Source organism: Kogia breviceps, chromosome 1, assembly GCF_026419965.1.
Source record: "Kogia breviceps isolate mKogBre1 chromosome 1, mKogBre1 haplotype 1, whole genome shotgun sequence".
NCBI classification, from domain to species: Eukaryota; Metazoa; Chordata; class Mammalia; order Artiodactyla; family Physeteridae; genus Kogia; species Kogia breviceps.
In genome coordinates this window covers 171131617-171152198 of record NC_081310.1, presented here as the reverse complement: position 1 = coordinate 171152198, position 20582 = coordinate 171131617, and the positions used below count along the sequence as shown (strand labels likewise).

The window sequence follows — 20582 nt, the reverse complement described above, 5'->3', positions numbered from 1 at the left end:
ATTGCATGAGAAGGCACAAGTAAAGCTCTCAGCACGACAGCTGGCAAGTTGTAAGCAGTCAAATAGTCTAATACCAATGCTACTGTTAATAATTACAACAAAAATAATGCTATTATTATTATAGGCTAGTCCAGATTTTGAAAAGGAAGAATCTAAGAGACAAGCCGAGGCTTCTGTAAGAATTGAGATAAAATGTGATACAGATCTGGCCTGGGGTAAAATAAAAAAGAATACCAGTGTTCAACAAGTACTTTTATAACCATTATCTTGAATCTGAAAGAAATCAAGAATAAATAAGTTCAGGATTTAATAATACATTGGGAGAAGGGAGTAAAGGACCTACAGAGTTGAAAATGGTCCTGCTCTCCAGTTCAGAGGCTTTTCCCAAGTCTCCAATACTCCTAGGCACAATTAAGGCCTATTTGTTCTCACCCGTCAGGTCTCTCTCACTGCATTTCACATTTCAGTCTACCTGGTTTTCCTCTCACTGTGAGGATCATTCTGACTTCTTCCCCAGCGATCCTCATTCCACTGATCTACTGTGGCCTTTGCTTAGTCCTGCCCCCACCCGCTCAGTGTCCTCTCTCAACCCTCAGCTCAGCCTCCTTCCCCTCCTTCCAGCCTCATCACTCGAGTTGTCCAGAGAACATTTCCACTAAGATCCTATGACCCCTGACACTTAAATGAGTTCCTTTTTGCCAAATAGCCTGCCTTTCTCAATGATTCCATTTCCATCAATACCCTGCCACAGGGATCATGTAGTGAGGAGACAGAGCCCAAGGAACCTTCAGTCCTAGAATCTTCTCTTCTAACCAGGAAGAACTACAATGCAGCAATAAAGCATCCTCCAAGCACAGAAATGGCAGGCAGCTCCCATTTCCAAACACAGCTATTGGGAAATGGTTAGGGCGCTAGGTTTACATCTTAGCTCATCTTGAAAAACTGTAAAGCCAATGCCTTGCTGGAACAAGGCCCCAGTACAAAGAGTTCCACCACTGCTTTTCAGAATAAGATAGGCTCAAATAAATTAACATTCCCTTCTCAGCTGACTCATTACCTGGAACGCAAAATTTGCATGCCTATTTGAATAGAGACAGGAGAGAGGACAAAGGAAAGAGTATATACAATGTACCAAAATGAGTGTACCAGCACCTCTCTTAAAAAACAAAAGCAAGGGATTTCTCTGGTAGTCCAGTGGTTAATACTTGTGCTTCCACTGTGGGGGGCACAGGTTTGATCCCTGGTTGGGGAACTAAGATCCTGCATGCCATGCAGGAAAAAAAAAAAAACAGCAAAAAGAACATTGTAGATTAATATTCCATTTTTACAGACCAAGCTTCTGTCTGTTCTGCAGGCTATGTTGTATTAAACCAAATTAATTGTCATATGTCTCCTGATATTTCATCACTTTAGCTCAAAAGATGCTTTTCTTAATTGAAGTATAGATTTACAATGTTGTATTTGTTTAAGGTACACAGTAAAGTGATTCAGTTATACATACATACATATATTTTTTTCAGATTCTTTTCCATTATAGGTTATTACAAGATATTGAATATAGTTCCCTGTGCTATACAGTACATCCTTGTTGTTTATTATATATATAGTAGTATCTGTTAATCCCAAACTCCTAATTTATCCCTCTCCCCCCTTCCCCTTTGTTAACCATAAGATTGTTTTCTATGCCTGTGAGTCTGTTTCTGTTTTGTAAATAAGTTCATTTGTATCATTTTTTTGATTCTACATATAAGTGATATCATGTGATATTTGTCTTTCTCTTACTTCACTTAGTATGATAATATTTAGGTCCATTCATGTTTGCTGCAAATGGCATTATTTCATTCTTTTTTATGGCTGAGTAATATTCCATTGTATATATGTACCATATCTTTATCCATTCCTCTGTCGATGGACATTAGGTTGCTTCCATGTCTTGGCTACTGTAAGTAGTGCTGCTATGAACATTGGAGTGCATGCATCTTTTTGAATTAGAGTTTTCATCTTTTCTGAATATATGCCCTGGAATGGGATTGCTGGATCATATGGTAGCTCTACTTTTAGTTTTTTAAGGAACCTACTTAAAAAGGTTTTCCACAGTGGCTGTTTCCACAGTGGCTGCAACAGTGTAAGAGGGTTGCCTTTTCTCCACACCCTCTCCAGCATTTAGTATTTGTACACAATTATTGTTTGTACATTATTATTAGTAGTAGACCATTCTAACCAGCATGAGGTGATACCTCATTGTAATTTTGATTTGCATTTCTCTAATAATTAGCAATGTTGAACAAAAAGTTGCTTTTTAAAGTATAAGGATCTTACAGTGGAAGTTGCAGCACTTGTCCAGAGACACATTGGTAGTAACGGGTACTTGGAGGGGTCAGGGGGTAACTAGTTTCCTTCCACTCAGTTCCTCATTATAACTGTCCTTTTGCAATTTTCTCAATTATATTTTAAACAGTTCTGAAGATGCATTGATGTATCTAGTTCTTTTTACATTAAAATTTGTCTTTGTAGAACAAAGTCACAGCTGGGGCTTGTGGAGAGATGATACGCCCATGGAAGGATAATGTGCTAAAGCCTTTCCTTTGCAGTGTTTTAGCTCTCAAGTGTGAAATAATTACAGCAAACCTCATCTGAGGCAAAAGAAAGTGATGAAAGCAGATATTATCATTCAAATATGTGGCATTTCCTTCCATGGGAGTCTTTAAGAGCATACACATCTAGAGCAGATGGCTTAGGGAACAAGTCGTTCTGCCTGCTATAGGCATGAGGATGGTGTGGTCTTCTTAAAGGCCCTTTGTAACCCATAATCCATGAAACAAAGAATGTTATGACCTTCATCCTATCCAACCCCTTGTTAAAAAGCTGATAATGAATAGAAAAAGTGAAAATCCCAAACTGCTTCACTTCCAACACAATGTCTCAAATCATCACTGAATATGATTTCAGGATAAATAACTTAAGCAATCCTTTGGATCTCTAAGTTAAGTGTACACTTGGGTGATACAGGTAATTTAAACTTTCAGAACAGAGCCAACGGGCAAGAGCCGGAAAGCTTGAGTTTAAATAATACAACACCGCCACCTAGAGGTCAAGCACTAAGGAAACGGACACTGCAGCCAGACCGGGTAAAAAGCTGGACAAGCTACTGCCCACACCAGAAAAGCATCACTGCCTTCACATGGGACATTTAAATGAGCACGGGTTTCCTTCAACATACGGGATATTGGAGAAATGCTACAGAGTGGAAAATATGCTTTCCCCATCACTACCTATAAGGACAGGTGATGAGCAGGTCACCAAGAAAGGGAGCCGAGAACAGACCCACCCATGTCAAGGTGCTGCGGAGGGGGAGCGGTTAGAGGGCTTTTGTAGAAGATATGGCATTTAAGCTGACCTTGGTAGGATGAACAGAATTTCTATAAGCCAAGGGAAGCAGATTCCAGGCTGGAGGAACAGCATGAACTACTAATCTCAATTGTGAAAATGCACAAGATTTCCTCTTATTTTACCACCAGTCCACTAAAGGTTGTATTAAGACACTTGGGAAATGGGATAAAAATCCTATTTCCAATCCCACTGAAAATATTCCAGTAAAGTGTCCTTCAGTATATTTATTATATGCTGCTTGAATAGGCATTTCTTAAAACAGTCAAACTTAGGAACATGGGATAAAAACCAAGGTAAACAGATTTCTCTATTACAGGTCTTTTCAGAGAATTTAATATTTGACTGTACATAGTAAGTCTCCAAGAAGAGACTACAGAATGCTGTTTCCAAAGTTTAACTGTAGAATTCATGTTCTGCAAAACACCCCATGAGTAAACCCTCCCTCCCTACTAGGGAAGCAAGGTCAAGTGGTGATTTAAGGATGCAGGTTCTAGAATCAAACTGCATGGATTCCAATTCTAGCTCCACCACTCACTATTAGGCCTCTCCAGGCCTGTTTCACCACCTGCAAATAGAATAGAGGACCTACCTCACCAGGTACTGTGAAGATTACATGAGGGAATACACATAGAAACCACCTGAAATAATCTGTAGTAGTTGCTGTCCCTTCGTGTCCCTCCTGCGTGCTCTTTACACGTCCAGACTCCCAACTCTGTAGGGGCAGTTCAAGGAAGATGCTATTAACAGAAATACACTCCAGCTATGCCCAGCTGCCACCTATAGTCCCTCGGAAGACTGTGTTCCTTCAGGGTCTCTGGGGGAAAGAAGGGGAGTGTTTAAAGTTACTTTGCTAGCTTAGGTGACAAACAATAATGATATCCATTAATTAACCTCTTCTGGATATAACTGGAGGAGCTTTCAGCATTTGCAAAACAAAACAGGACAGGTAGAGAATCTTAACAAAGCCCACGAATCACACACATTAAGCTTGTGACAATCATAATTTTATCTTTAAAATCACTTGTTACTCTGTGTACACACAGAATTCTAAACGTAGGAGGGAAATTAATACAATTCCAAATACCTTGAGCATTCTGTATTGGGACATCATTACATACGTGTCTGTGTGTGTACACACATGCATGTGTGAACGTGTGTATGTATGAATGTGTGTGAACAGGAGAGGTAGTGGTAATGTGGAACAGCTCAAACACCCTGCTGCAAAAGATTTAAAAGGTTTTATTTCACCATCTCTCCCAGCTCTCTGAGGTAGCCAGTTGAAGATAAACACCCATCGAGATGCAAAACATTTCAGGCAAACCCTCCTTGATAGTTTTCTGGTTTTTCCATTTCCTTTTCCTGAGTTGTCCCCTTTCTTCATTCACTTTACTTCTATTCCACCATTTTTCACCTGTTCTCCTAATCACTCTCTGAATTTATAATTTTCCATAGTAGTAGGAAAAAATATTTCTTGGGCACCTATGTGCCATGGTACACTCATATTGAGGCATCATCTCCATTGAGCCCATGGGAGCCTGAGGCTGGAGTTGAAGGCAGGCAGCACTGAGCTGCCGGGCCTGCAGCACAGGCCCCCACTTCACTACTAACTAGATCTATGAATGGGTTGCCCCCTGGTTTACCCAGAACAGCATAGTTTACACCCATTGCTCTGGCATGATTATTAATGGCATCCCTTCCACTCTCAACAGCATCCTGATTTGGAGTTTAACATGTTCATCCCGTCTATTACCCTAGACAATGTTCTTTACTCCTCTGGACTTCAGTTCCCATAATTTGAAAAAGGATACAGGATTAGATAGTATTTTAAGTTTTTAAAATTTTTTTTGTGATTTCCAATTGTATTAAAATTAACTAAAGTAATCCAATCATGAAATTAAAGATCTTTCAACCTCTACCTCCCTCCTTTCTATAAACTGATGTATACTTTACTCCAACTAGTTGAGACCCAACCTAACTATGTAAGCAGAACTTAACACTGAAGGGTCAATAATGAGTATCTCAGAAACTGGAAGAAATGAAAAATGAGCTGGAATCGGTGCAAATTTTGTATACTGTATTCTACTCATCTCATCCCTTGAACCGCTTTCTGGTTTGGATATCATATATCAATTATGCCAGGCCCTGGATACTCCCCACCATGAGTGAGATCTGTTGGTATGAAACACCATTTTTACCTAGACCTCCTACCCTAAACAGAAACGGGCCAGATGATCTCTGGACACAAGGCATGACATTCCTGCAACAGGACAGAACCTGAAGTCCTGAAACATAAGGCATTTTAACCATAAAAGGCAGCAAAAGAAGAAGAAGAAATGGATAATGACAGAGCAGGACAAGCCAATGTTCCATCACCCCAAACTTCTATTACCTTAGGCAAATAAAAACCTTATTCTGGAGTAAATACATTTATTGATACCCATTTTATATAGTTCAATGAAATAATCTATAAATATAAAAGCATTTTTTTTTTTGGATATCACCATGGTCCATGTAAATACTCAACAGTCAGAATCGCCTGCAGGAAGCACTCCAAGTCACACGGTTAGGTTTACAGACCTGAATATACATATTTCATTAAACAGTGGCACTTATGTACTCAAGTGGTCCAGTGGCTTTGGAATATATGACTACTGGGCATGTGGAGTAAAAATAACGTGTAAGTTTAAGTCAATGGAAAAGGGTATCAACCTTCAACAAAAAGAAACAATTATGAATTAATATCCTAGGTGAAGAAAGTACCACAGTTGACACTTGGCATCAGAATACTGAAGATGAAGCATGTTTAACGACACGTCGTGGTGTCATGTGCTCTCTTCAAGTCCCAGTGGGCAGTCCACCAGCGCCTTAGGGTCATTCAGGATCAACAAAACAGCAATTCTTAAAGGATCTCGATAGCTTAGAATAAAAGGAATGTGGGGGCTGGTATCAAGTTTAAAGAAAAGTGAGCTACATAATTCAGTGACATAATGAGTTTCCCTCCTAAGAGGAGATTGCGGGGAAAACAAATTTTTTTTTAATTCCCTTTGTTACAGTGATCAGAATCATTTATCTAACGTGGGAGCAAGAACCCAGATACCTGGTACCCAAAACACAGGTGCAAAAATTTTCTTCTGTTTTAAAGTTTGTTCTTCAACACTTCCGAGGGAACTAATGCAGCGGCCACTGTTGAGCCTTGCTCTTGACTTGATGCAGCATAAAATTTTCTCATTTCCTCAGAAACAAATACAGGAATGTCCTTTGCTGCAGTCAGACCATGTGTCTTCTGAGTTAGCAAGCAAATGCATTTAGAAGGTCTGAGGTGTGCAAGGTCCGAAATTGAAATCTGAGAGGCAGTGTTAGAACTTAAGCAAGGCAGGATTTTCAGAGACTACTCAAATGAAAATCTAAGCGAAGCATATAAAAACTCAGTTCTTTCTATTATTTTCAACTGGTAATTGACAGCAACATTCTCTGGTAAGGATGGGTAAGTGATGTTATCTCCAGGTCCAAAATATCCCAACTACTTAAAGTAGGACCCCCAAGAGGAGAAAGACACTTGAGGTCTGTGGTCTATAGAATTCATTTTTGCCATTTTTTTAAAAAAAAGAAATAGTAGCTTCAGTTGCACACCACTGGTTGAAGGGGTTTTCATCCAAATGAGAAACTCTCCCCTTGTCTCTAGTGCAACAGGCACCAGATTCCCACAAGCGGCAACTTCCATGTCCTGTAGCACGTGGCAAGTGACCCTGGAGTGAAGAATAAGCTGACACAGACCCCGACCACCGGCATTCAGGCTAGATGGCATTTCGCGGCGTGCCGTTGTGTGTCAACGCTTTCAGGCTGGGGGCACTGGTCTGGTGACCACAGCTCCTGTGAGAAGTCACACCCACCTCAAAAACCTCATGAATAGCTTTTCGGAAACAATGGAAGTTGTAGTCTATTAAACCTGCAGGAGAGAAAAAGGAGATCAGGCCTCCTGAATGTCAACTGTGGGACTATCTACTAGGAAACATTTGGTGATGGAAAAAAATAATTGCTATGTATTTAAAAACATATCCAATTGAGGAATTCTTCACACTGGAAACATGATGAAGTGTATGCCCAAGTGTTAACACTGGTTACCTCTGGAGCCTGGAAGTGAACAGGGTAAATAAAAAAGCAATCAGGAAGACAAATTTGCTAAGAAAATGTACAATGAAATCTAAAGTGAAAGTAAAATACTTTTTGATTTATCAAGCTTTTTTCCTTTTACAAGTCTCTGAGGCAGCCAAAGTAAAGCTGAAGGAAACAGTTGGAACAGTTTTGCAAACTGCTCAGTAGAGCCATGGGGTTGGGAGGTGTCAGAGAGGCCCATCAGGCAGAGCCCCAGGAAGCCTGCTTCCCCTATAGGGGAGGTAAGGCAGCTCCATCCTCATCTGCTTTATGAACTGGCTTCCAAATAAGATTTCAGTCAAACAAAGGGCTCCCTACAGGTACGTATGGACACATGGCCAATTCTGGCCATTGAGATAAATGCAAGTGTGTGAGACTTCTCTGAAGTCTCCTTAAAAGGAAGACTTCCCTATTCCTCCCCATTCCTCCTTAATGTCCAGAATATGGATAAGATTGCGGGAGCTCCAGGAGCCATTCCAGATCACAAGGAGAACTTGAGAATAGAAGCCAGTTCTGAGAAGGGCAGAGCAGAAAGAGAGGACTTACGTCCTCGAGGGTACTGGGACGTAAAGACAGCACACGAGAAAGAAATCACAACAATCTGATGTTAAAATGACTACTGTGAAAGAAGTCCAAAGGTGGGAGAGCCAAGTGCAGGGCAAAAGCAGCAATGAAAGCTTCAGGTGAGAGGCAGAGCTCTGAGGATACGGGCAGGATTTAATAGGCAGGAAAGGAGAACAGAATCACAAGACAACAGCAGGGAGCTGGCAATGAGGAAACACAGCACACAGGTGGAAACCAGGAAAGAAACTGGTCTGGCTGGAGATAGGGGCAGAGAATTTTGGGGAGAAGTACTGGGAATGGAGTCTGAATAAGCAGGTTAGAGTCAAATTATGGAGGTCCTTCAGATTGAGGAAAAAATAAAAGTTTTAATAAGTTCAACTACATTAAAATTGACTTCTATGCAAATGGTAAAATTAAACTGACAATCAAGGAAATGTGAACACTGGCTGGATATTTGATGATATTATGAAATAACTGTTAATTTTTTTTTTTTTTTTTTACACATCTACTGATGGTAATACTGATACTGCTATGCTTTAAAAAGTGCACTACCTCTTACAGACGCCTGCTGAAATCTGTATAGACAAAATGATTTGATGTTAGAGATTTGCTTTAAAATAACCCAGTAGGGAAAAAGGTATAGCAAGCAAATAAGAATGGCTATGATTTTGATAACTGTTGAAGCTGGGTGATAGATAAAAAGGGGTTCTTCGCATTATTTTCTCTACTTTTTTATGTTTGATAGTTTCCACAACAAAAGAGCAAAAGATAATAATTTAGTTGTGAGGAGGATATACAGAAAATAAGACTGACCATGTCTTGATGGCTGTGAAAGCAGGGAGATGGGTACATGGAATCGCTGTGCTAGTCTACTTTTGTGTATATTTGAAAATTTCCATAACCAAAAGTTTTTAAAATTTTTAAAGATTAGAATGGAGAAAAATAAAGAACTCCTAAGAAGTACAAAAAAGACACAGTACAAAAAAGATAAAAGTATATGAACAGATAAATTACCAGAGAAGACACCTGAACAGGCATAAAAGGGTACCTGCAGTGAAAAAGATGCTTGCTCTAACCCGTAATTAAAGAAATAAAAACCAGAGCCAAATGAGATGCCATTTCACACCTACCAGACTAACATAACTGAACAGTCTAACAATATCAAACATTATCAAGGACATGAAGTGACAAGAACTCCCACAAAGCACTGTCTGGGGTGAAAATAAAGCCACTTTGGAGAGCAATTCAATAATGCCTAATAAAGCTGAAGACGTATGTCCTCTATAAATTCCACTCCTAAATACTTATTACTCTTGAGAAATCCTCCATATGTGCAAAGGCAAACTTGTTCATGAGCATTTCTTGCAAAACTATTTGTAATCTTAAAAATCATCTACATGTCCAGCAAGAAGAATATAAATTGTGGTGTATGCAATTCATAGACTACTGTGTGGCAGTGACAACTGAATGAACAAACTGGAGCTACATCTATTGATACGGATAAATCTCAAAAACAATCTTGAATACAGAGAAACAAGCAAGTTGCAGAAGACAACTTACATTTGGACATCATTACACAAAAATACACAATACCCTATATTGTTTAAGGATAGATATGAAGTGAAAGACTAAATCATGCACGGGAAAAAGAAAACACTACATTCAACAGAGCGCAAGAGGGGGTTTCAACTGAGAAACACACAGAAGACAAATATGTATTTGTCATGTTTCAGTTCTTAAGCTCAAAGGTGAATACTCACATTTTTGTTGTACCCTAAACACTTTGTATATCTAAAATATTTCATTAATATCAACATCAGTGAAATATTAATTCATTCAATATTAATTAATATCACAAACCCAGGCAGAAGAGCAGGGACTTGTTGCAGTGAATAACAGAGAGTTACTATAGATCCTTGAGTAGTTAAATAACATGATAAAAGGAATTTTCTGAAACCTAGTCTGCCTTTAGAATAAAAGATGATACCTGCTGAGCCCTTAATATATATATGTTGAATGCAGCACCACAGGCTGGAGGAATGAGGACCTGGATTGGAGTCACCAACAGTGGAAATGGAAAGGACACCCGAGAAACAGTTCCAAGAAACAAATGGTAAGATTTGGTGAAAACTGAATGTAAACACAGGAAAGAATGGAAAAAGGAAAACACAGAATGCCCTCTGTGAGATGATCTGCAAGAGCCTCATGGGCAGTTACACCATATGATTACCTGACTGCACACAGCTAAGCTTGGACACCAGAAAAATGGCATAACGAGTAACAAAAGTAGAGTAGCCACAATGGTCATGAAACAAAGGGGAAAATATTCATCAGTTTTTGACACCATGGACAAGATAAAATATTTAAGTGAAGATGTCTTACTAATAGCTCCAAACACAGGATGGAAACACAGGCCCAAGCCAGAGCTGGGAGAGGTAAATTTTTCAATCAGCTACACAGAGAAGATTAACCGAAGGCATAGATGAGATGCGCTGACCAGGAGGATTAAGTGAAGAAGTGAGCAGGAGACCTGGCTCTGAAGAACACTCAGAAAAAGAAAAACAGAAGAAACAGGACAGGTGGTCAGAGAAACACACACATAGAAGAACCCGGAGAGTTCTGCTTTAGGGCAGCAGAGAGAAGAAAGCTTGAGGGAGGAGGGACTGACAGGGTCACATGCTTCAGAAGCCTGAAGAGGCCACAGAATGAGAAAAGGCCACTGAATGCAGCAAGAAGGAGACCTGGTAACCTCTCAAACAGCCTCAGCAGACTGGTTCAGGTGGAAGCCAAACCGTAGGCAGTCAGACAGGGAATGGAAGGATGTAAAATGAGAGAGGCTGGAATAAAAAACTTGATTTAAAATAAAAGACCAAAAGAAGGCAGGAGAAAGTCTGCACTGTACGTGGACGGGAAGGCACAAAAGTAGTTTGAGCTGGTAAATCCTCTACCACTGCAATATTGTTTTTTCTTGCTTTCAAGAACCTAAGAAATTACGACAAAGAACTTAAAGAAATCTTTTTAAAATACACTACCTTTTCGTTCAAAACTTTCTTCCCTAAGGATGCAGACGAGTGCCAAAAATTTAGTCACCTCCTTTAAATACAGGACCGTTGTGTTATTCAGCTTGATGATGGCCATAGATTCTTTGTCGTAAGCACTTCCACTTCCATCTTCCTTTAACCTGTTTTTAAAACAAAGTATCATCCATTAGAGGTTTCCCAACTCAGCGTTTTGTCACATTTGCACAACAATAAGGGTTTCCACCCAGTTTCCTGAACGCTTTTTGAGAAAGGAGAATGCCCGCTTGCCCTTATTGGAACAGAAGCTGTGTTTAGCTATGGGTGCCCAGCCCACGCTGCAGTATTCATTCCATGCGCTCACATCACCTTGTTCACCTAGGATGCATGGAACACAGCAGGTTTCCAATCTTCCCTCACACTAATTGGTGCTGACACCCTCTACAAATAAAGAAGGACCTGAAATATGAAAACTGCCATCAGTGAAAAGGAGTAAATATAAATAAATACGGTCCCATTCAAAAAAACATAAATCAAGAGTCAAGTAAGCAGGACTTCCTGGTGGCACAGTGGTTAAGAATCCACCTGCCAATACAGGGGACACAGGTTCGATTCCTGGTCCAGAAAGATCCCACATGCCAGAGAGCAACTAAGCCTGTGCGCCACAAATACTGAGCCTGCACTCTAGAGCCCGCGTGCCACAACTACTGAGCCCGCGTGCCACAACTACTGAAGCCCGTGTACCTAGAGCCCGTGCTCCACAAGAGAAGCCATCACAATGAGAAGCCCGGACACTGCAACAAACGGTAGCCCTGCTCACCACAACTAGAGAAAGCCCGCACACAGCAATGAAAACCCAAAGCAGCCAAAAAAAAAAAAAAAAATGAAATAAGCAGCAAATGGAACTTCAATAAAGCATACCGAATTGCACACATGTATTGTGTTAAAAATAACGAAGTAATGGCTATTTCTCTTCTTTTTTATAATGTACTTTATCATATATAATGTAGTTTATAGTGTACCTTATACTGAAAATAAACTTTATAACTAAATTTGATTTTTTTAATTATAAAAATCAGCTTATGAAAATTTGATTTGTTAAAAAAAAGCGAATGTTCTATTCATCCATTTTTTAAATTAGGAATAGGAACATGAAACTTTTCTGCATAACCTACAGACAAAATCTCATTTTCACTGTGGAAAGAATAAAAACAAAGGAGAGCATATAATCACAAAACTGAAAAAGAGACAGGAATGCAAGACAAGAATAGACAGGTAAAGAAGAGGTAACGCAAATGCATTCTCCTACCCAGAGGCAGCTGGACAAAGACACTGAGAAGTTAGGCGGAGAGAGCAAGGTAAAGGGTAGGGACAGAGAGATGAAAGAGGAATTTAGACTAGGTGGAGCAGAGAGGAACAACAGATAAAGAACACAGGTATCAGAAAGCAAAGGTAATGTCAGAGCATCAAGAAAGTGCATTGTGAGGACTGACATTAATACATGAGATGAATCAGGGCTATGAGAGGCTGCAGAGGTTACTGGCTTTTGAAACACCAGTAAGTTCACCAAAGTTTTCACTTGTCCTCTGGGCTATTCTACAAAATCACTTCTTTGCCAGCTTTTACAAATTTCTGGATAGAGTATGGTAAATTTGCATAAAACAAGAGTTTATATTTTACAGACTTATTTTGGAAACTTAGATGTATAGGTCAAATGTTTATAAGTTCTTCTGACATCCAGAACTCTGATTTCCTTGTTTCTGAGCTCTCTGAAAGACTAAGGATCCCTCAGTTCCACAAAACCTGAGATTAAATTAGGAACCAGTACATACTTTGTTATTCAGTGTTTTAAATAAATTAATCTTATTTATTGATCTAGCTAAGTCACAGTAGTGAGAAGACAGTACAAACCACCCAAATAATAGCGGGTGAAACTTTCAGTGATAGTAAGTCTTGCACTAGTCACACCACTCTTATCCACCTATTCCAAAGGAGTAAGACCAAGCAGCCCACCCACACAGAAATCATTGCTCCAAGTTGAAGCACTATGGTCAGAACAATTCTACTTCATACAGTACTTGCTAGACGCCTTAGAAATTAATCTCCCTGACAAATCAAGCCGGTAGTCTTCCCCATATCTGAGATCTTGCAGAAATATATATGTACAACTTACCCATATATACAAGACACATCAATTACAACATCAATCATGTCACAGCAAAGTTCATACGACTGCATATCCACAGGAGAACTGTCTGTTGCAATGTAGATTTTGCTGACAACATCGAAGAGAAAAGCTTTTTCAATACCTGAATTCTTGAAAAAACAAAATTGAGTGTTCATTTTTTTTTTTTAAGAATCACAATTTGTAAACTTATCAAAGATCTTGAATCATTGATTAATATCCAAGAGCATTTTAAATTATACAACCTAAAACCAAAAGAGCAAATAGTACTTGCTAAGGAGACATTTCTCTCATCCAAAGAATAAAAGTGGAATTATTTCTCTGCTCTGATTTCCTGACATAATCACACCAAATTTGTTTTTTCTTCATCCTCTTTACTTAAATGAATTATTTCCTAAGACGCCACACACACACCCAAAAAATTCTCCAAAAATCAAGCCATGCTACATTTTCAATAATCCTTTTTGGGGCAATAATCAATCTCTGATTCAAATGACTTTGCTACCAGAAAGGCTTGATGTGGCAATTAGCAAATCATAAAAGAATGTTTCACATCAACATCTAGCATAACCCAAAAAGCCCAAAGAATTGGGGATCACTACACATTGAGTCCTTCAAAGAAATGTTTGGGAAATATAGTGGCTGAATGCTAAATTTATTGGAAGAATATCCTTTTTATTAAGCTGAATCCTCAAAATAAGAAATGTGAAATATGACAGATTATAGTTAGCAAGGAAAGGATCCATTTTTCAGTGTGACCTCCAATAAGGAAGAGATTAAGTCCAATTCCCAAAACCCAATCTATCCTACTTTCTACTCCTCCTTCAGGAAACAGATACCATGAAGATATTAATTCAGAAAGCATGAGAAAATTTTTCATCAGGGCATTTTAAAACAAAAAAAAGTGATTATTAAGGAAAAAATTCAGAAAATAACTCAAGCCATTTTTTAAATGTTTTTATTACTTACTTTACATTTAGTCCTTAAGCTTGATTCAGACTAATTCCAGCCATTTTTTGGAGAACTTGATAACACAAATATATGCAACAAAAACAGAACCAGAAACTACAGTGAATTAAATAGCTCACTTACTGATATAAAGATATTTAATAGATTTTCCAAGGTCGGTAGTTGTGGGATAAGTTTCTGCACCACCTTACTAAAGGCTTCAAATATTGAATGGTCATAGATACTAGTCAAATAAAAGCTGAAAAACACAACATAGTTTGATTAATTTGAAAAATATTAAGTCCAGTGACAATTATCATGATACATAAAATTTTAAGTTTCTTAACATTTGATTTCCATAAGTTCAAATAAAGCCTCTTTATCTTGTGTACCATCCCCATCATGCAAGATGACAAATGTGGTTTCCCCACCTGGCTTGTAGCTCTCCATCCCTTTACTGCATTTACACAGAGGGCAATTGAGGCAGTACGCATGAAAGCATTTTCAGAGGCAGAAACCTGAATATTCACCTAAGTCTTTGCAATCTGATCCAAAAGCCTTGGTTTCTTAAGCCCATAACTGACAAAAACCAAGATAAAAACCAAAAGAAAGCTCAAAGGAGATAAGTCACATTTATTAAATAAGAATACAGTACAGGTCTCTACTAAAATGTTACTGCTTCAGAAAGTTCCTTCCTGACCCCCCTACCTAAAATAGTACCCCTGTACCCATTACTTTCAACCCCTTTCCCCTAATTTGTTTTTCTTCACAGCACTGGTAAGTACTTAAAATTATACTATACATTTATTTATAAGGGCTTGTGTCTCATTCATCAGAATATAAGCTGCATGAGGACAGAGACCCTGTCAGCCTTGCTCACAGCTGCAGGCCCACTACCCTGAACAGTGCTCATCAACATTTGGTGAATAAATGAATGAATAAAACTGGAGCTTAGAATTTATGTAAATTCTAACATATTAAGGAGGATGAGAGCAGGGGCTCTAGAGAGAATGGAACAGCTATCTGGAGGCCTAAGAAGATGCACAGAGAAGTAAAATTTGTAGATTTAACAAAGCACGTATTTGAGAGAGAGATACCTTCAACAATAACAGTGTGGTCAATTGTACCTACTTTTTCACTCAGGAAATATACTCTTCATTATAAAGTTGTATCCATCATATAATTATAAACACAAATTACAAAGTCAGAGACACATAATCATTTATATCACACTTTGTACCTAATTTAAAGATACTTTCAAAGAGCTCACCTAAGAAGCGAACCTAGATGCGGCTCGAATCTAGATGTTAGAACAATGGCACAGGTGAGACCAAGATGATCCCCCCACAGGCACTAAGGTCAAAGGAATATTTTAGCAATGTGAGAAGGTCCTGCAGGAACTATGAGGCTTGGAGGTGGATGGGGACAGGGAAGAACCTCCAAGCCACAGGGCATTTTATAGTAAGCTAAGTTTCTGGAAACTGGAAATCAAATACAGCCTCATCCATAGGACTGCTAGTTATTAATAAAGCTTAATGCTGTTAACAAGGCCTAGGGCCCCACAGAGAACTGGAAAAAGGGATGGTGCGTACCAATGAGGTGGGATGCCCTGGAAAGGGACACAGACATGGTGTTAAGAGGAGGGTTCCCATGGGCACTGGAGAACACAGGACAATCATGGCTTAAAATCCATCATTCATGGTGGAAGAATAAGATTGAAGAATTTTATGGGAAGATACTTTCACTTTCTCCTACAATTACTGCTGAATTTTTTTAAAGCCTGAATTACTTGCACATATTTTAATCCAGGCTAGAGGCTATGTGGTTTCCTAGGAGAATAACAGAAAGATCTTGGAGCCAGAGGCCCTAGAGAATATTAGGGGTTGAAAAATGGGGGTTGGCTTGAGCCTATAGAGAAGTCATTGTAACAGATCAGGGATAAGGAAATAGCTATGGTTTGTCTCTCGCCTTCTTCCCCTTTAAGCTGTTTATATCATCAAAAGAACATTTTCTTGGGTACTTTTTATTAGTCATTTCTACCTAAGCCATAAAAAAATAAATAAGATGTAGGAAGTATTTCTTATACACTTTCAGAACACAAGTACACAAATCATCAATCCTATCTAGTAGGTGCTCTTTAATAATTTCTTAATATTTAATTATGAATCAGCAGTTCTTTAAACTTGAGAGTTCTTTAAACTTGATAAGATACACTCACTTAACCCAATTTTTAGATTCATAAAAGCATAAATGTTTTAAAAAACATAAAGATACATTAGAGTCCAGACATTAAAGTGTACCCTCTTTAAAAAGCTCTTCCTACTGCAAGAGATACTGTGAAAGCTCAAGCTACAAACTTTTACAACAAATGCGACAGAGATTCCTTAAACTGAGGCAAGAAGGAAAAATAATAATAATAATAATAATAATAATGAAACCATGAGAGGGAAGCCCCAAAGCAGATTTATGCCATGAGGAAACAGCCTGACTCCAGTCTCTTGAGATAAATTTGTAAACACACCTACAGAAACACACTTCACATGACTTCCACCTCTGGGAAAATGCAAAAAAGGGGGAAAGTAACTTCTCAACAACATCAGGCTCCCAAACCTGCTTGAATTCAACAACAGAGATCAAAACCATTACAGATTTGTGAAGGGTATACAGGTAAAAGAAAGCTACGTGTTTGTAATGACAGAGATGGGAATACATTTACACACTTTTCAGGGCTCTCATATCAAACACACAGGTTGTTACCTAAGGTGGAGTTTTTCTAGCCCAGCATCTGCAAGGTCATCATTGGCCCTTTGATGAATGTCCCTCTGTGTTTCTATTTTGTGATCATCAGACAGACCATCAACTTTGTGAATAAAAACCTCAAAATTCATGTCTGGGTTAACTTTGTAGGCTTTAGAAACAGTAATGTGAAGTCTTGTTAAAGCCTCCATGTAGTCATCCTGTAAGTCAGAACAAAATAGTTTTTAAAAAGAAATCTTACGTTAAGAAAGCCTCAAACTACCTCTTTCCCCAACCACAGAAAATATATTATCCTAATTATTCATGAATATTCAAACATCCAAATACATTAACTTATACCACTAAACAGATCTTCACTCGCTCAAGGTAAAGAATTCAACTACCAAGTTAATGCTTGTAATTTTTAATACTGATAATGTAAGGAAAGGAAATGGGAAGTGGACACTTCTTCCCAATAGAATTTTTAAAGTAATCCCAGCTCTGCCATTTATTAGATGTGTGACTTTAAGCAGGTTGCTTAAACTGTGATCTCAGTTTACTTATCAATAAAATCGAAATTACAGTACCTACCTCCCAGTTTTGTGAAGAAATTAATTAGGTCATATACATGAAAGCAGCCATTACAGACCCTGTCACTCAGAAAGCATTCCTAACTAATGCTTAAGCTTAGAAAAAGTAAGATTCTTAAGGATGGAGACACGTCCCATCAGTCTGAGTGCCCGCCACATGCTAGGCCCTCAATAAGTGCTCCTTGGGCTAAACCCTACTTGGTCAACTAAAGAAACTATTCACTTTAGTATTTACCGACTCAGTTCTCACATTCCTCCTTATATTATGGGCACTGATGAGACCTTTTCAGTGAGTGACATCACTACTGTAATAGTTAACAGAGTACAGCAATATCTACTATTAACAAAAATGGAACACTGCTCACTAACTAGAACTCAGGGATATAAACCATATCTCCTAGTCATCTGATATTCTGTACTTGTACAATGGCATGCCTGTTCCCAAAGCACCTCTGCAGGTACATCTCTCGCACTGTTAGGGAATCTACTGGCAAAGAAATAAGCTGCAAGAAGCACATGACAAATAAACAACTTTCCTTTGTTCCTACATCTTCTGTCACCAGAGAAGTAAACATTATCATTTCTAACTACCTGTGCATCAATGACATATATCAAAGCTCCTGTTCCCCTGAAGATCATCTCGTAGTCAAAAGTAGGGTCAAAAAAGTCCATTTGCCCAGGAAAATCCCATATTTGGAAATTCACAAAGGAGCTATTTGAAATGTCATCTTTGTAAATCTTGTTGGTACTTTCCAAAAAGAGGGTCTCGTTGGGTGACATTTTATGAAACACCACCTGTCAAAAGAAAGAAAACAATTTAATGACTACTCCACTTCTTTTTATTTAAAATACAGAACTCCACCCTGGATTAACATAATTTAAAGAACTTGATCCTATAGCAAAAATTTTAAAAGAGGTAAAAAGTGAATGGTGTATCCACTGGTACCCACTACCCTTTAACTTCTAACAGAAGACACCAAATTATTGAAACCAAATCACCAGAAAAGCTGAAACTTTTCTGCTATTTTCTGTCTGTATTCAATACTAGCAGTAGCAATGTCTCTCATTTCAGTTTGATTTTTTTTCTGTAAAACTATCAATTCTGCCAAAATCTGCTTTAAAATTATGAAAACTTATAGCTAAAGTTTAAGCAGTTTTGTTCACTGAAAACTTATCGGAATGCCCACATCAGGCTCTGAGAAATAATCAGAAATGAAACTGACTGGACCCTGCCCTCAATGGGTTTGCAGTCGTGTGGAAGAAATGAAACAAAGGCAAATTATACCAAGCAGAATGTGACATATTGAGGGAGGAGGAATATATCTGGGGAGGGGAAAGAATGGGAGTTTACAGGGAAAAGACAGCTCCCAAAGAAATGGTAAAGGCAATTGTTAAGAATCACAATTATCACAATCTATACAATTCTAACACAAAACTAATTTGCCTCTCTGTTACCTTCTAGATGAGGAAAATGGATAGTTACTCCCACGGCTTAGATAGTGAGTAACAAGTGAAAAGAATTAAAACCAGTTTGCTAAAAACCTACCATAAATGTACTCAGATTTTGCTGTAAAAGTGAAAGATAAATAAAACACAGTAATCCATTACATGTGGAAGAAGGCTACTTTTTAAAAACATCATGTCTACAGAATATCATGCAGAGATTTATTTTGGAGAGACCTCTGCAACAGAGTGGAAAGGGCAAAAGGCCAGGTATCTAGCATTTTATCACCAGCTCACTCTGTGTGTAAGAGCCATGGCTGATGAAGGAGGTCAACCCTACCTCTATTTCCTCCTTATTAAAAAGTGAGGAACCCTCCATCCGTTCCCGACATTCCCCAAGTAAAAGCACATGGACTGACAAAGGTCTGCAAATATTCTCCAGGTCTCAAGATTGGAGCCACACACAAACGGGGGAAAATCACTAGTAATTATACTCACCGGGCCACAAGTACTAAAATAGGTGGAAGAACAGCCCCCAAATCCCACAAATGTCATAGTGAAGTCTCCTTCGTACTAGTACAAGAGCAGGCATTACAAAGGCCAAAGAGTTAGGCACTACTCTTTCTGACGCTGCTCCCTGGGGCTCACCTGGGAAGCCCTGAGAACTCAGATCACCTGAAGTGAAAGGCACAAACGCAACCGGGTCCAGGGAGGGAGTGTGGGAAGTTCTCCAAGTTAGAACCGGAGAGCAAGTCTCAGTTTCGTGAATGGCACAGGGGCTGGGTCCCAGGAGGCGAGGTCCCGGGTGGTGCCACGGGCACCTGCCTCGCTCCGGCCACTCGGGGAGCGCGGGGACCCAGTCGGCCTCGGCTGACCTGGGCGTGGACTCCCAAGATCGGGGTCCCGGCGAGGGCCGCACCTGGGCTCTGCTCCCAAGAGGAGAAGAGAAAGTGCGCTGGGACAGCCCGACCGGCCACCCCGGCCGCCGCCCTCCTCTGGGCCTCCCCACCAGCGGCCACCCGCGCCCCCAGGGAGAGGAGGGAGGGGGAGGGGCGGAGGGGCCGGCGAGGCCCCACTCACCTTCTGGATGGAGGACTTGCCGCTGCGCCTGAGCCCCATGAGCAGAATCCTAGGTTTGGAGCTGTCAGCGCCCCCCGGGCCACAGCCTCCGCCGGCCCCCGCCCCAACCCCGCCGCCCGCGGCTGCCGCCTCCTCTTCTTCCTCCTCCACGCCGTAGCCGAAGTCCTTTGGGAACGAGTCCGCCGGGCCGTAACTGCCGGCGAGGGGCGTCTCCTCCGCCCCGTACTGCAGGGACATGGTGCTGGAGCCGCCGCCGCCCGCGCCCTGACAGGCCACGCCAGGCCGAGCCAGGCCGCCGCCTCCCCCGGCCGCCGCCGCCACCGCCCCCGGCAGCCGCCACCGCCATGCGGCCCGCCCCCCGGAGCCCGGCTCTCATAGGCTCGGCGCCCGGGCCCGGCCTCTCATTGGCCGCCCGAGCTGCCACTCGGGAGCAGCAAGGTAGGTGGTACCCGTCACGTGCCCGGAATCACCTGACTC

At 40.1% G+C, this 20582-nt stretch overlaps 1 protein-coding gene across 1 annotated transcript; it reads right to left on the bottom strand.

The window, feature by feature from the left end:
• Window positions 1–4372: 4372 nt before the first annotated feature.
• RRAGC (Ras related GTP binding C) lies at window positions 4373–20445 on the bottom strand. Its single transcript, XM_059044151.2, has 7 exons — window positions 20106–20445; window positions 18174–18377; window positions 17014–17213; window positions 14401–14515; window positions 13297–13439; window positions 11139–11287; window positions 4373–7336 (listed from the first exon to the last, which is right to left on the bottom strand). Exons 1-7 carry the CDS (start codon window positions 20340–20342, stop codon window positions 7185–7187), a joined length of 1200 nt encoding a protein of 399 aa, XP_058900134.1. The 5' UTR covers window positions 20343–20445; the 3' UTR covers window positions 4373–7184.
• Window positions 20446–20582: the final 137 nt, after the last annotated feature.